Raw genomic sequence first — 15,881 nt, forward strand, 5'->3', positions numbered from 1 at the left:
TATGTGTCTCATGGCTGATTGACTTTGGAGTTTGTCCTATGTGAGGACAAATAAACAATTCCTCTTTTCTGCCTGACAGCCTACTGTCAGGAAATCAGGAGCTATTTTACATCTTTGAGACTTTAACCTCTCTGACAGCATGGCTGGCAGATTCAAAACGGGGTTTTTGAGTAAAAAATAGAAGAAAAAACAGAAGGATATTTTTTTGGAATATTTTTTCCTTTTTTTTTTTGAGGAAAAAATAGAACATGAGCAAAAAGAAAAAAAAAACAAAACAAACACATATGAAACCCAAGTAAAACAGCATTAAAGGAAACACTTACTGCCATCATAATTGAGCGTGGCAAACTTGGCTTGTTTCTCTGCACAGCCAGCACTGTTGCACACCCTCATCTGCAGCTCGTACCAGGTGGCCTCCTGGAGGTCATAGAGGATGTAGGACTTGGACAGGGATGTCCTCTGGGCCGTGGTCCAGACCGTGGTCCCAAAGGGCCGGTACTCCAGGGTGAAGGAGGTGATGGGGCAGCCGCCGTCGTTCCAGCCGATCAGGTTCAGCCTCACCCGCGTGGTGTTGATGCTGGCAAAGAGCTCTTGCTCCTTGGAAAACTGTGGCTCTAGAGGCAGTGAGATATTCCAGACAAAATGCTTTAATATTGCAGATTAAACCTCTCAAAATAGAAAATCTAGAGAATCATTTCTAGGGCAGTCTTGAGTCTACCTTAAACTCAGTATCTATATATACAACTTCCCCTCCTCCTCCTTAAATCTTTTTTCCCACTTTATGCCAGAGTCACAAACCCAGATTTTCAAATCAGTATGTGGAAAAAAAATATCCAAACATCCATTCAAAAAATATGGTTTGTTTTGCCTTGCAGAACTTGACACAAACTTCTCCTTTATTTTTGACACTTATCCAGTTCAGAGGATGCTGCTTGCACACTCCTGCAATACTGGCTTGGAGCAGAAATCAGACACTGGCTCCATTCCCTTTATACATAAATATACTCCCTGTCTCCCTTCAACACACAGATAAACAACACCCTGAATTTTCATAAGAAGAGAAGAGCCAATTTCCTCATGGCAATGAAATAGTTGGAATTGCTATAGTCTGTGACAGTGGAAACATCCTCTTACCAAATATCTGCCAACCCATCTTAGAAAAAAAATATTAGAGAAAAAATGACAGAACATTAGCCTGTGTGGGCTTCAAGTCTCACTGCCACAGCCTTTTTTATCACAGCCATTTAAATGTTTCCAAAGCCTCTAATATTAAAATATCAAGGCCTGTTTTCTCATCAACCCAAGATCTCCAGCAGAGTGCAGGAGCTTTAGGAGGGTGAAGGGGATGGAACCATGTGGCATTCACATTCTCTGAACATGATCTCTTCACCCAGGGTTTTTTCTCCTGGGAAACTAAAAGGCAGTGAGAAGCCTCAGAGAAAAGGAAAACAATTCTTATCTCATTTGCTTCTCCTGTGTTGTGCTCATGTGGAATGTGTTTGGAGATTGTTTACCCACAGGTGATTGTCTGATTTGATTCTGGCATGAGTTGTTTTCACTCTTTGGCCAATTGGGGCCAAGCTGTGTTGGGACTCTGGAGAGAGTCACGAGTATTCATTATTATCTTTTTAGCATTCAGTAAGTATGTTTTCTGTATTCTTTAGTATAGTATAGTATAGTATTCTTTAATATAATATAGTACCATAAAATAATAAATTAGCCTTCTGATTGGATTCTGCTGTGAGTTGTTTTGACTCATAGGCCAATTGGGACCAAGCTGTGTCGGGACTCTGGAGAGAGTCACGAGTATTCATTATTGTCTTTTTAGCATTCAGTATCTTTTCTGTATTCTTTAGTTTAGTATAATATTCTTTAATATAAAATAGTGTAATAAAGTAATAAATTGGCCTTCTGACAGGATGAAGTCCTCCTCATCACCCCTTCCCTCGTTGGTGCCCAGCATTCACAGAACCAACGCACCTTTGCCGAGCGTCTTGGCCTCGATGATCTCGCTGATGCGCCCCGGCCCCACCCCGTTCTGGGCAGTCAGGGTGAACTTGTACCAGGTGCCACATTTCAGGGTTTCCAGCCTGTAGGATCTCTCACTGGGGCTGATGGGGAAACTGCCCCACTGCTCACTGTTATCCTCTGAGTACTGCAGGATATAACCTGGAGGAAAAGCGTGGATGGCAATGGTATCACAAATCCTTCAGGTAACCCAAGGAGGCATTTTAATGACCTAATAAAACTGAAAAAATTCCCATGTGCAGGGAAAGATACAGCTCTCTCCTGACTGAAAGATACCAGGCAATGCATTTTGCTCCCCCTGACAACAGCTTAAATACCATTTTTTATGATGTCTTCAAGGGGGAAAAAAAAGGATGGATATTTCTAAGGACCCTTCAATCAGCAACAACCAGATGATGAACCTGCACCATCCAAAATGAGTGGTTAGAGATTACACATTTGGAAAATCAGATAGAGCAACTGTCATAACAGCTGAGGAGAAAGTGATTAAATGTGTGAATAAACCACCACAAAGACAAACTGCAATTTACTGAAAGCTGTTATCACCATGATAGTGCACATTAAGGGTTGACAGCAATACAGACTGGTTGTTTTTCTTTTCTTTTCTTTTTTTTTTTGGAGCCATTCATAATTTTATACTAATCCTATCAACATATGATAATTTAGTAAGAAGCAGCAATTAACTTGAATTACATTACCTCGGATAGAACTGCCCCCATTGTCTCCAGGTATCCAGGAAAGAGTGATAGAGGAAGATGTAGTTTTGGATACAGTGAGTCTTGGCTGGTCTGGTGGAACTACATGGGAAAATAGTTAAAAATAGAAAATGCAATCAAATGGTTTGACACGATGTTAATCACTTCTAAGAGTCATTTATCAAATAGCTGCTTTGAGTTGCAAAAAATGCAAATGATTTCTGTCAAAGTGTCTGTTTAGCTGACATCCTTGGTTAAGATGAGAACAGACAAGCTCTCATTTTTTTATTTAATTTTATGCACAATTTTGTCTTTCAATTCCTAACCTTTGTTTTTCTCTGAATTTTTTTGCATCTGTCCTGTTAGACCTCAATGGCACATGAGCTCCCCAGTCATTAATTTTCATGGTTTTTGCTATCTCTTTTGGGGAGAAGATAAAATTTTAGTGACAGGAAACATGTGCTGTTGCAAATGATGCCCCACTCATTTCTGTGTGTGCAGGCTATTATGGCAAAAATTAAAAAAAGGTGCAAATCAAGGGCTTCTGCCAGTGCAAATGTGAGAGTTAATCAGATATCCTAGATAGATTTGTGACTGGAGGCAGATCCAGCCCTTTTCCAAACCACTGAGGCTTTTGGTATAAAGAATTCCCAACCCTGTCAGCAGACTGGAAGCACTTCAGCTCTGCTGCTCCCCATAAACATTATGAGGGAAGGAAGATCAGGGTTCCAAGGACCAGCCGCTGACTGAGTGCAGGAATGAAACAGGGTTTTAAACTCTCATCCACTTCCCAGTTCCCAGCTTCCTTTGGAGGAAAATCATGGAATGGTTTGGGTTGGAAAAGATCTTAAAGAGCATCTCATTCCAGGCCACTGACAAGGGCAGGGACACCTTCCACTAGACCAGACTGGTCCAAGCCCTGCCCAACCTGGCCTTGGACACCTCCAGAGATCCAGGGCACCCACAACTTCTCTGGGCACCCCGTGCCAGCCCTCACCATCCTTACTGGAGGAATTTCTTCCAGCATTAGAGGGCAGAGAAGGAGCCCTGCCACATCCCAACAAGTTGCACTGGATAGGGCAAACTGGGACTAGGAATTGACACAGGGAGCTGGGACTGGAAACGGACTGGGAACGTTCTGCTGTCAGAAAAGTGGAGAAAATTGAGCTTTGCTGCTTCAAGAATAAGGAGTGAGGTATAGACAGTGTCCATGCTTGCAAAGGATCAAGAAACAGCAGCAAAAATGGGATGGAAATCTGGGGAGAAGAGACAACAGGATGGCCACAGCTCCCCTGGCAGGGGACAGAAAAGAGTGGTGGTATCAGTGACCCGTGCTGGCAGGAGCTGCCCTTGTCCTGACACAGTCCCATGAGCAGGCAGGACAGAAGTCCAGAATGCTCTGCTGTGTCCAGCATTCTGCTGCCAGAGAACATTGCCTGCTTTGCCTGTGATTAAGGGACAGCTCTTCCTGCAGAGTGAAACTCCAGGGAAAGCTCCCCACTGCATTCATGTTCATTGCAGAATAATGGGTGCTGATGTAAGGCAGAGTCTGCTGCTTTCCAGCTATGGATTACTTCAAAGAGAAGTTGATTTTTTTTTTGCCCTCACGGGGCCAAACAGGGCTGAAGAAAACAAAAGAGACAGTTTATACTCTAAAGGAAAATTCCCTTTGTGAGATGGATTTGTTCTGTTATTCTGAGTGACTTGGCTGATTCCATGGGGAGAGAGTGCACACACTACACTGGGAAAGATTTATTGCAAAAGCTTTCATCACAGCTTCACCCTATCTACAAAAAATGGTGGTCCCACATATTAAAAGCCATTCTTTGTCTGTCCCTTAGGGAAGTAATATTGATTTGCTTTTAGTTGCTGCAGTTCAATAACAGCAAACATATGCAATTACAGAAGTACTTAGTGAAATATAAATGTAGGGTTTCCATTTGATGGTGTTTTCTCTCCCTACTTCCTGTTGTGGTCATGCTTCAAACATCACAGAAGAGCATCTTTAGCTTCTGTTCGATTGTAGGGAAGCTGATACATGCCAATATCTGCCGTGAGGTTTGCTCCAAGGCTTAGTGGAATGGTTTAGGCAGGGAGAGAGGGGGACTGCAGTGGAAACAACCTCTCTATGCTCTCATGTGTTTGCACTTGAAGCTTGAATTTCCCATCCAGGAGAGTGATTTTTGTACCCTCTAGTACAAAAATTTGCAGTAAATTGAAGCATTTTAGGATCTGCTTTAGTGCATGTGAGCAAGGAAATCTGCACAGGGAATTCTTGGTATGTGAATACACAGGTTCTGCTTCACTTTACACTTAGTTTATATTCATATATTATCCCTGCTTTTGTACATATCAACACCATCCTGGATGCACTTTGTGCTTTTCAACATGAATATAAAATGTAGCTGGAGAAATGCATTAACTGATGTTTCATTTCCAATGCTTCCTCATATTCACCTCATAATAAAATTCTCTGCCTGCATAATGAAGTTTTTGTGCAAGGTCTCAGTACAGAGGCAAATTTCTGCTGATAGCTTTTCCGGAGCTAAATTAAAGGCCTTCATGTCTTTCTGAATTTTGTAATATGAAAATGATACATGTGATATTTGTAAGGAGAAGGCAGAAGCTGATACCTTCTGTGTGAAGAACTAGAAGATAACCGAATGCAAACACACCGTTGTCAATCTTACAAAAACTCACATAGAGACTTAACTGGGTGTGTAAATTGTTTCATCTAAAGCACCATTTTCTAGATCATAAAATTCCCATGGCTGAATCAGAATGACTTATGTATGAATTTGGAAGAATTAGATTTGCACTAATACACACCAATACGAATATTTTGCATTTCAAACAGACACACCTTTAAACCCACGGTAACGATTCTGAGGTGGATCCAACAGCCTTACCTTGTACCTGCAAATTCAAAATGATTTCATCTGAGCCCCAGTTGTTGCTGGCCACACAGCTGTAGTAGCCAGAGTCTTCTGCCTTCACAGTCCTGATGACAAAGCTGCCATTGCTGAAGATGCTCCTTCGCCCATCAATCATCACTAGACTGGGTGTCCCGTTACTGCCTCACAGGAAACAAAGTGCATACATTAAAGAAGTTACAATCAAAATTCATCACAAGTGGATTTCATTTTTTGAAGCAGCTAAGGGTGGAAAGAGAGGAAAAGGTGTGGGGTGAGGTGTGTCCCTTCAATAAGGCAGCCATGAGTATTTGCTGTTGGGAAATATCTATAATTTGCTTAAAAATGCACTTTTCCTGGACCCAGTGTAGTGAAGACAGAAATTCACTCCTTCTTTAACTTGTTATTTCCTAAAAATGCTGAAATGAGGGTATAGGCAGTTCCTGGCTATGAAGTTCATCCTTATGAAATCATAGGTATTTATATCAATGCACAAGATGGTTTCATAGCACTGTAGTTTCCCTGCTTACACAATGCTTGGATGAAAATTATTGTCCATGTGTGTTTCCAAAGTGGCTCTGTCAGACTGTGAAACTAAAGCTGAGAACAGAATAATGGAAAATTAAATATGTGCAAGACATTTACTGCCCACCTCAGCACAAATCACTGTATCAGGCACTTTGCTCTCTCAGAATAAAACCTTCCTGCCTGCCTGAGGATAAAACAAAAACACTCCTAAGTTTTACATTTTGAATGTTTACCTTTAGCCCTTCTTCATTATTTTTTTCTCCCTTTGATGCCCTGTAATCACCACAGAAATTTCTAAATTTCTCATCTACTGGGACCAAGTGTAAATCACCACCAAGAGTCCCTCTCCTTCCTGCCAGCGACCCAGGATCAGCCTCCCCACAACCCTCGGGGTTTTAAGGAAATGGGATTTATCTGAGCTGCACATTTAGTTGCTGGTTACCTATCCTTCATCCACTTGACTGTTGGAGCAGGGTCCCCCACAGCTTTGCAGGGGAGGACAATGTCCTTCATCCAGGGGGTTGTCACCGTCCCGCTGAACGTCAGGATCCTGGCAGGAGCTGGAGGGAGACAGCAAGGGAGACTGAAGGGAGGTTTTCTGTCACGGACACATTGTATGAAAATCCCTTTCCTTAGGATTTTTCCTCCTGAGAAGCTGAGAGGCCTCAGAAACAAAATGTAACCAATGGTTATCTGCTGCTGTGGAATGCAACAGGTGCATCTTGGATTGGTCTCATGTGGTTGTTTCTCATTAATGGCCAATCACAGTCCAGCTGGCTCAGACTCTGGTCAGTCACAAGATTTCATTATCATTCCATTTCTTTCTATTCCTTGCTAGCCTTCTGATGAAATCCTTTCTATTATTATTTTAGTATAGTTTTAATATATCATTTTCTTTTAATATGATATATATCATAAAATAATAAATCAGCCTTCTGAAACATGGAGTCAAGATTCTCATCTCTTCCCTCGTCCTGGGACCCCTGGGAGCACCACCACAGTGTCCATTCATACAGCCCTTGGAAGGGAAATAGAGACACCCACAATTAAAGAGGGAAAGCCAAACCAATCTAAAAATGATATTTTTAGGGTGCTAATTCCTTGTAACTTGTAATATTATTTATTCAAGCAAAATATCAGTTTCAGAATCTGGAAGACAAGTAACTAAAAGAGAGATGAGGCATGGGATTGAAGAGTCTTTGTAGAGAAAGAGAGCAAACCTAGTTATTTATCATCTTTACTAATTTTTATATATTTTGGAGTAGAAATTATGGATAAAAATTATGTCCAGGGGATGCTTCTCTCAACACTTCCAGCAAGAATTGTCCACAGTAGACAGGTGTCTCATAAAAACTAAATTATTGATACATCTCTTTTACAACAATTTTGATATTGAGCAAACTAAACCTTCATGTATATCACTAATATACATGAAGGTTTAGTTTGCTCAATATCAAAATATTGATATTGATATGTAGATCTATACTGATATGTAGAATCTATCCAAAATCCACAAATGTGAACAAACTAAAATCAGTTTTTAACAGCTCTCAGATCACCTAAATATATGTATACAAAATATCACTTGTGTATTTTCAGTTTATAGATTATGTTAGAACTTCAATTGTTATTCCTCAAGAATGACCCTTGACAGAAATACACTTTCTGTTGGCCTCTAAATTATATATTTTAAAAGCACACACTGAATGCAGATAGACAAAATACTGTATTTTTAGTCCTGATCTACTTCAATCGTGCACACAGATCAGAACTTATACTTAATAATCCATTTTGCACCAATTAGGAAAACATGAAAATGAGACCCAGCATCAAATATAACTGGGACAGTTAATCTGGAAAAAGATTCATGCATAAAAGAACAGGCCTTGAAAAATTAAGCAAAATTACTTGAGTAGGCTGCAATGGGACTTGAGATATTCACAAAAAGAAAAGATTTCACAGATTATACAATCAATTTGGACTGTGTTGCCTGTGTTCTCTTCATGCACTGTTGAAGGCCGAGATTCTCAAGAGGTTTTTTTTGGTTTTTTTTTTTTTTTTTTTAATCAAGAGTTTTTTATTTTCCCTCTGGTCAAAATTTTAACTAAAACACAAGTTGAAGGTAACAGACAAAGTGAGGGTTGGGTAATTGGCCAGCACTACTTTCCTAACATGTCCTGTCCTGGCTGAGCAGCAGCTGGAGATCCCTGCAGATCTCCTTGCAGAGTTTAACCCTTTCAGGACAGAGCCATGGTTTGTGCTGCCCTGGGAAGGTCTGACACTGGGCAGTCGGAAACTCTCATGGATCAGGTTGGGTTTCCACCTGGGCACTCCTAAGATAACATTTTCTAGATAACCTAGATATCCTAAGAACACATTTTCTAGCAAAGACTTGCACAGGGCTGTCCTCCCAGAGGCCATCTCTGTTGGGTTTGTATGGCCAGGTTTTGGTAGTGGGGAGGTCACAGCTCGCCAGAAGCTTCCCCCATGTCCAGCAGACATGATGAGCTGCTTGTGACCCCTACACCCATCATCCTGGGCTGCTGGAGAGGAGGAGATAGAGCTGGGAAGGAGGGAGGGGTATGGGGAAGGTATTTTTAAGATTTATTTTTCTTCCCGTTATCGTGCTCTGATTTTGTTGGTAGTAAACTCAGTATCTCCAATTTCAGTTTGTTTTGCCTGTGATGGTATTTTTTGAGTGGTCTCTGTCTGTCCTCATCTCAACTCGTCAACTTTTGTTATATTTCCCCCCCCTGTCCAGCTGCAGAGGAGAGTGATAGAGAAGCTCTGGTGGGTGTCTGGCACCCAGCCTGGGTAAACCCATCACACTACAGGCTAATTAACCAAAGTAACTCAAACAGAAAAATGCTCAGAGCAGCCAGAGACACAGAGTGCAATGCTGACTCTGCTGAAGTTGGTGTTAGAAGTCACATTTGTCTTCAGTGGTGCCAGGTTTTGCTGCAGGAGGTGCCTCGTGGCTCTCATGCCATCTCTGAGCAGCAGCAGGAGATGCTGTCATCTCCATCTACCAAACATCTGTGAGCATCTGGACTGCTCAGATTCCTGTCCTGTGCAAAGTTCCCTCTGCAACATGAAGTCTGAAAACTCATTTAAAACTGACTATTAATCATTTTCTCCGTGGCCTTCCCACATTTCCAGTGTTTCTTGAAACATCCAGCTACTCCCAACTGTTGCCAGTTCCTGCAGGACAAAACATGTGGAACACAGGAATCCTGCTGAAGCCTTCAGCATGACATGGCACCACTGTCAGCAAAATTTTTGTGTTATCCCTTTGTTTTTAATACTAATTTCAATGTGAATTCTTCCTTAAGAAGTCATAGGCTGGAGATCAGATGTTGAAAGTGCAACATTAAAGTTATAGCTCCTGGTTTTCAATATCCTGTATCCCTCATTTTACTGAGATGGGTGGAAGGAACATAAATCTCACAGGAGCCTAAGCCACTGATAAGATGATAGACCATGACTCAGAAAATCATCAGAAAAGCACAGTGCACTATTTCTGTGAAAGCATCCGCAGCTTTCTATGGATTTTCTCATTCCTTCCATGTACTTAGTGCTTTTAAAAGAAATGGTAAAACAGCAGGAAATTTTTCAAGACCTAATTTTCTTTATAGCTGAACTTCAAATGATGTCCTGAGACTGCTAAAAGGTGCACAAAGAAAACTAGAAACAAAATAAATGTCAAGTGAAATCCACCTCAGAGCAATAGGTTTGAAATTCTAGCAGGCATTCATGAGGTAAGAAAGGCTGGGATCTCACAGACCTCTTTCTTTTGAGCCATGGGTATTTTTGGAATCATATGGGTAAGCTGCAGGGTTTACTCTTGTTATCAAAGCTACCCACATGCCTACACACCTCCCTCTAGCCTTACATCTGATGGCATGGCACTGGATTAGGGCTGTGTCTGTTCCTATTATTTTTACAAACCACCCAATTATTAATTGAAGATAAAGAGGTTCCTTCACAGAACAGTGCACTCTCTTATGATAATGCAGTTTTCTGCATGTTTGCTTGTTTAAATTACAAATCCTCTAACCTGCATTTACTGCCACAGAAATAGAAATGGGCAGAAATTCTTTGTAGGAGGATGTAACACACGTGGGTTTCTTCCTCTAGAGGACGCAACTGTGGTTTAAAGGTGAACTTCAGAAGGAAACTGAACAAGAGCTATGACATTTCACTGCAGTTCAGCTTCAAAAAAAATAAAAAAAATAAAAGCTCCACCAGTGAATACCCTGGGTCAGGAGATTCTTTCATTTACTTTCTCACAGAAGAAGGTGGGCAGGCCCTGGCACAGCTGTGGCTGCCCCTGGATCCCTGGCAGTGCCCAAGGCCAGGCTGGACACTGGGGCTGGAGCAGCCTGGGACAGTGGGAGGTGTCCTGGAAGGTGTGGAACTGGATGCTTTTTAAGGGTCCTTCCAACCAACCCATTCCATGGTTCTCTGTTTCCAACATCCCCTGTACTCCAGTATGATCAAAGAAACAGAGCAGTGTGTACTGTCATGTGAACCCCACATTTACATAAGTAAATGTTACTTAAAAACATTAAACACACAAAGCAACGCAGACTAGGGGGGGAATCTGTTCAAAATTCATGCTCAGGTAGTTCAGAAAACCAGGGGAAACTCAAAAGTCGGAGAGTTGTCCCCAGAGGATGAGATTGCCAGGGGTCTGGATCTGTTATTGTCACACTGGCAGCAAATGCCATTCCCCATCACTCATGGTCAGTAAATCAGAGGGACAAGTGCATGCAAGGTTTTTTGTCTTCTGAGTATACTTGAAAGGCTAAACCCACTTCTTTCAGGTCATCAGTGAAGAGTAATTTGAGGGGCAGGAGCAGAGCTTGCTTACGTGGAGGCTGAACTTTCATTGCCATGATTATTTTCTGTTTGTTGGGGATTTTTTTTATTATTTCTGTCAGTTAATTACAGAGAATAACAATCTGTTCTGAGAAATGAAGACACTAAAGAAAGAAAGAAATGTTAACTTGAATTAAGCTTTCATTTAAATTGGACTATCCATTTCACATCAAACCCCTATCTAGACATTCTCATTGTTCTCAAAGGAGTTCTTAAAGGGGTTATAATTAAGTTGACATAATTCAATTCTAAGTTAACTCTTATTAGCTGTCATGACGGTATCATTACTTGGACAGTTACTGTGCAGTAAGAGGAGCAAAAAAAGGAAGCAAACAACTACAAAATAATGGCCCACAGGACGGTTTTGCATTGGGAACTTTGGCAAAATCAGGCTTTAGCTGCTTCTAACCCCAGGATGTGCTGTTTGCTACAGATGTAGAGGGGGGTGGAAAAGGTCTTTGAGGCTTTGAGCTCTGCCCATCCTTCCTCATTGTGCAGCCACTGCCCTCAGCACTGATCACCAATTTCTCCCAGCTCCGTAAAAAGCCCTGTGATGCACTCATAAAGGAAATTTTGTATGTGATACAAAAATTTCTAACCTAGCTACATCCAAAGTTCATAAAATTGCTATCTATCAGTATTCCTAGTGCCCATCAAACCCTCCACAAATGGATTATTCATTACTTTTACAGTCCTAAGTGCATGTAAGAGGCTTTTCCTGAGCATCATCTAATGCAGACTTTATATTGGAGCATCACTACAAACTCTAAGGTTGACTGGATGCATTCTACTGTCCTTTGAAATAAAGTCTTCTTCAGATTGACCTGTCTATATTGAAGTAATTAATTATTTTTTCTTTTAAGTCATCTTGCCTTTTCATAAAAGTTATTTTTAAGTTCCATGACTTATTTGTCATCATGGATTATGTTATATAATCTTCAGAAGAGCAGAATTAATTCTGGTAAGCTGGATCAGTTTAAGTCCATGTGGGTCAAGTTGCAACTTCTCAATTTTTGGCAAACAGAGAGCAATTGCACACTGCAATTCCTCATAACTTGAGGTCATGAATATTGGTGCCTGCAAAGCCTGAATTGATCTGTGTTAATCTTTGAACACTTCCCTCTTTTTAAAATGCATAGGGCATGGCAGAAGAGAAGTTCTAGTGCATTTTGTGCAGGGTTTGCCTGCAGCCTCAGTCTATTAGTATTGCACCATGTCTAATAATTATTGCTCTTATTTGAGCATCTATTTTTATGCTTGTTTTTGTTTGCTTTTTTCTTTTCATCACCACACATTGATACACACAGGTGACAGCAAAGGAGGAACACTCTGAAACCTTTGCCTTTTTTTTCTGAGTTGATCATTCATGATCTTCCTTCACTGCTGTCCTTTACACTCCTCATCCCCCTTTTAGGATCTCAGCTTTGATATCCACAATGCAGGGTGCACTTCTGCCACAATGGAAAAGCTCCAGATTTTTCAGATTTGAAGAATTCTGTCTGCAGCTTCTCCACACTGGGAAACTGTCATGTGTTCAAAGAGTAACCTCCAAAATCAGCAACACCATCCACCATAATCATAGAATTATAGAAGGGTTGGGTTGGAAGGAAGGTTCAAGATCACCCAGTTCCAACCCCCTGCCATGGGCCACTGTCCCAGGCTGCTCCAGCCCCAGTGTCCAACCTGGCCTTGGGCACTGCCAGGGATCCAGGGGCAGCCACAGCTGCTCTGGGAATTCCATCCCAGCACCTGCCCACCCTCCTAGGGCAGAATTTTTTCCCCAATATCCCACCTAACCCTACAGTCTTTCTGTTTGGGGCCATTCCTGGGTGCTGTCCCTGCATGCCCTGGAAATTGTCTCTCTCCAGCTTTCCTGGGGCTCCTCCAGGCCCTGCAAGGCCACCCTGAGCTCAGCCCAAAGCTTCTCCTGTGCAGGTGAACAATCCCAGCTGTGCCAGCCTTTCCTCCCAGCAGAGCTGCTCCATCCCTCTGCTCATCCTGGAGCCTCCTCTGGGCTCTCTGCAGCAGCTCCAGCTCCTCCCTGGGCTGGGCCAGGCCTGGGGCAGCTCTGCAGGTGGGAAATCACCTGAGTAGGGCACAGGGACAGAATCACCTCCCTCAACCCTGGGCTTAAACTGCTTTTGATGCAGCCCAGGGTAAGAGCTCTGATGTTAATCTACCAGCATTAAAATGGTGATCTGCCAGCTAGACAGGTAGGAACAGGGAGATTTCCCATGGTGATGGAGTTTGCTCTTCCATGCAGAAAAGTGCTTTCATGTTGGTGGCACTAGGCTGAAGTTCAGCAAGGCCTTTTCAGAAAGAACCTGTCATCATAATGCACTAGACACTTTATTTTACATCTTTACATCATTAAACACCCAAGTGAAGAATTAGCAGGCTTGTAAAACTGTAAAGCCAATTAAATGTATCTGATTTTGCAGCTCTGGGGATTTGTGCATTTCTCTGCCCATCCTGGCACAGGCTGTAATGGTACCAAGTTGAGTAGTAAAAAAAAATCAATTTGAAGACCCCATGTTGAGTTTGTGTGGGATGGGACTCTTCTCACTTTGCTGTTCAAAATGTTAGGCCTCCATTTCCAAGCCAAGGTGCTCTAATGCTGCAAGCATCACTTCTCAAAAGGCAGAATTCACAGGCCCCAGCAATATCTTTTAATAGAACAACTAATACAGCTGGAAATAAATATTCAAGATTTCAGGCACATTATCCTTTCATCATATCTGAAATAGAAGCAGCAAACTTCAAAGCTAATGCAAGTAGAGAACAATTGTTCAGTGTTTAGATATGTTAATCAGACCATTTTATACAGAAGATGGTACTTGTGGAGTACACAAGAGATATTACTAAGGAAAGGAAAGATAAAGAAGTTACCTTGTACAGCAAGGAAAAGAAATATATTCAGAGGGGGAGAGGCATCATCTGCAAACCCCCTGCACCCAACAAGTGAAGATAAAAATGGCTCCAAAGAAGCAATCTATTCCCAACAAGTGAAGATAAAAATGGCTCCAAAAAGCAATCTATTCCCTTCTAAGGCAGGCTGGATGAGTTACCCCCTGGAGGAGCACGTCATCCCCTCTCTGCTGACTCCAGCAAAACCTGGAGCAGTTACCCGCGAGTCGTCACCTCGCCTTTCGCGAGGTAGCTCCTGACAAATCCCACCCTCAGCGAGGCCACAGGAGCCAATTCTGGCAGTAATTAGCAGCAGTAATTAGGCAGCAGAAGCCTGGCTGGCTCTGGGCAGCTGTCCCTGTACCTTTGGCCAGTGGCTCCACGGTGATGATCTCGCTGCTGTTGCCTCTCCCCGCAGCCGTCACGGCCACCACCCACACGCTGTACTGGCGGTTCCGGCTCAGGTTGGGGATTCTGTAGGAAAATGAGTCGGGAGAGGCTTCAAACTCGCTGATCACCTGTGGTGGGAGAGACAAATGTTTCCAGGCTAAAATAAGCAGTATTTGGAGAACATGTGAGTGCTACAAAGCCTGTTACTTCAGGGCTCTGCGGATGGGTATCGATTGCTCCAAACAGATGGCAGATGGCAATAAACAGAGCAGACACAGTAACTTGTTGCAATCCATTCATATTCAGTGAATTTGTGCCTGTGCCTTGTTTACAGATTGGTTTTATTCAGATTAGGACTTTTATGTGCCATTCATTTTTACAGGGTTGGATAAACAATGGAAGTGGATAAATATGGCTAAATTTTACCATCCGTAGTTGTGACAAACTGATTTAGCTCGACACAAAACTTTCCCAATGGAGGATTCAGTGCTGCATCTGCTGTGAAATCTGGAGTTTACTATTTCTGTCACCTAGAACCTTTGATGTTCTTTATTCCTGGGTTTTGATGGCTTATCCCTTCAGCAGTGGAGCAAACCAAGGAATAAAACCGCGCTCTGTAGCAGACTGTTCAAACTTCCCCCAAGTCTAGTTTTGTTTAATCACGAAATTACTTCCATTCAGAGACTCCCAGCTGAAGGTCATCTCAGCCAGTTGGCTGCATTAGCAGGGAAGGACAAGTGCTGGAAGAAATGCCAGCTCAGTGTCTCCTCTGTCACTCAAGTGCCTGGGCCCAAGGGCTGCAGCAGAGCCAACCAGCTGCTCTGCAGTCCCTGCTCGTCCATGAGAGCTTCTGCATCCTGCCTGCAGCAACCTGTGCAGGGCAAGGTGTGGAGGAACACAGAGATGCCTCTGGGGGCTTGGAGAGCCTCAGCACATCCTGCTTAGGAAGTGTGAGGAGGGAAATCTCAGCTCTGAACAGTTTTACAGTGCTTAGTATTGCCACTTTTATTTCTGACACAGGCTTTGTGATGCCTGCACGTAAAAATAGAGGGGTAATGAAGCATTGGGATGAATAATACTCACTTCCCTGTGCAGTGCTGAGCCTGGAAACGGCTAACTAACACTAGGCTAAAATAATTAGAGGGTTAATGACGTAGAAAAGAAGATTTTAGCAGGAATCAGCATTAAAAATAATGCATCAATGTAATCTAAACTTGGTTCAGATTGACAAAGTGTGCAAGGAATCTCTTTGATATACAAATATCTGCTTGTGGTAAAGTCCAATTCCACCTGATTAGCATTTCAAAAGGTACATTGACCTGAAAACATTGGAATATGTAGTCCTTCAAAGTGAACTCCAAATAAATAAGAGATGTTTCTGAGATACCATTAAACACCTCTCCATGTGAACTGGCAGACAGCTCCAGCTGCTGAATGGGTCACTGCACTTCTCTGCTCTTGAGCTGGCCTCCCCTACAGCCTGGGGAAGAGGGGAGTTCATTTCCTCTCACATTTGAAATCCAGAGTGAAGACATCTGTC

General features: G+C 42.4%; 1 protein-coding gene across 2 annotated transcripts in view; it reads right to left on the minus strand.

The window, feature by feature from the left end:
* The window catches only part of DSCAM (DS cell adhesion molecule), a 471,096-nt gene that overhangs the window by 52,308 nt on the left and 402,907 nt on the right, over positions 1 to 15,881 (minus strand). Inside the window, exons 21-26 of one of the 2 annotated variants that reach the window (XM_036381451.2) lie at positions 14,316 to 14,469; positions 6,606 to 6,723; positions 5,633 to 5,796; positions 2,727 to 2,825; positions 1,981 to 2,169; positions 324 to 614 (exon numbers count right to left, since the gene is read on the minus strand). In XM_036381451.2, the coding sequence (XP_036237344.1) occupies positions 324 to 614; positions 1,981 to 2,169; positions 2,727 to 2,825; positions 5,633 to 5,796; positions 6,606 to 6,723; positions 14,316 to 14,469 (1,015 nt within the window). Of the gene's footprint in view, positions 1 to 323; positions 615 to 1,980; positions 2,170 to 2,726; positions 2,826 to 5,632; positions 5,801 to 6,605; positions 6,724 to 14,315; positions 14,470 to 15,881 lie in introns of those variants that run through there. The other variant, XM_036381468.2, reaches the window with a different exon arrangement.

The sequence above is a fragment of the Molothrus ater genome, chromosome 2 (assembly GCF_012460135.2).
Source record: "Molothrus ater isolate BHLD 08-10-18 breed brown headed cowbird chromosome 2, BPBGC_Mater_1.1, whole genome shotgun sequence".
Classification (NCBI taxonomy): Eukaryota; Metazoa; Chordata; class Aves; order Passeriformes; family Icteridae; genus Molothrus; species Molothrus ater.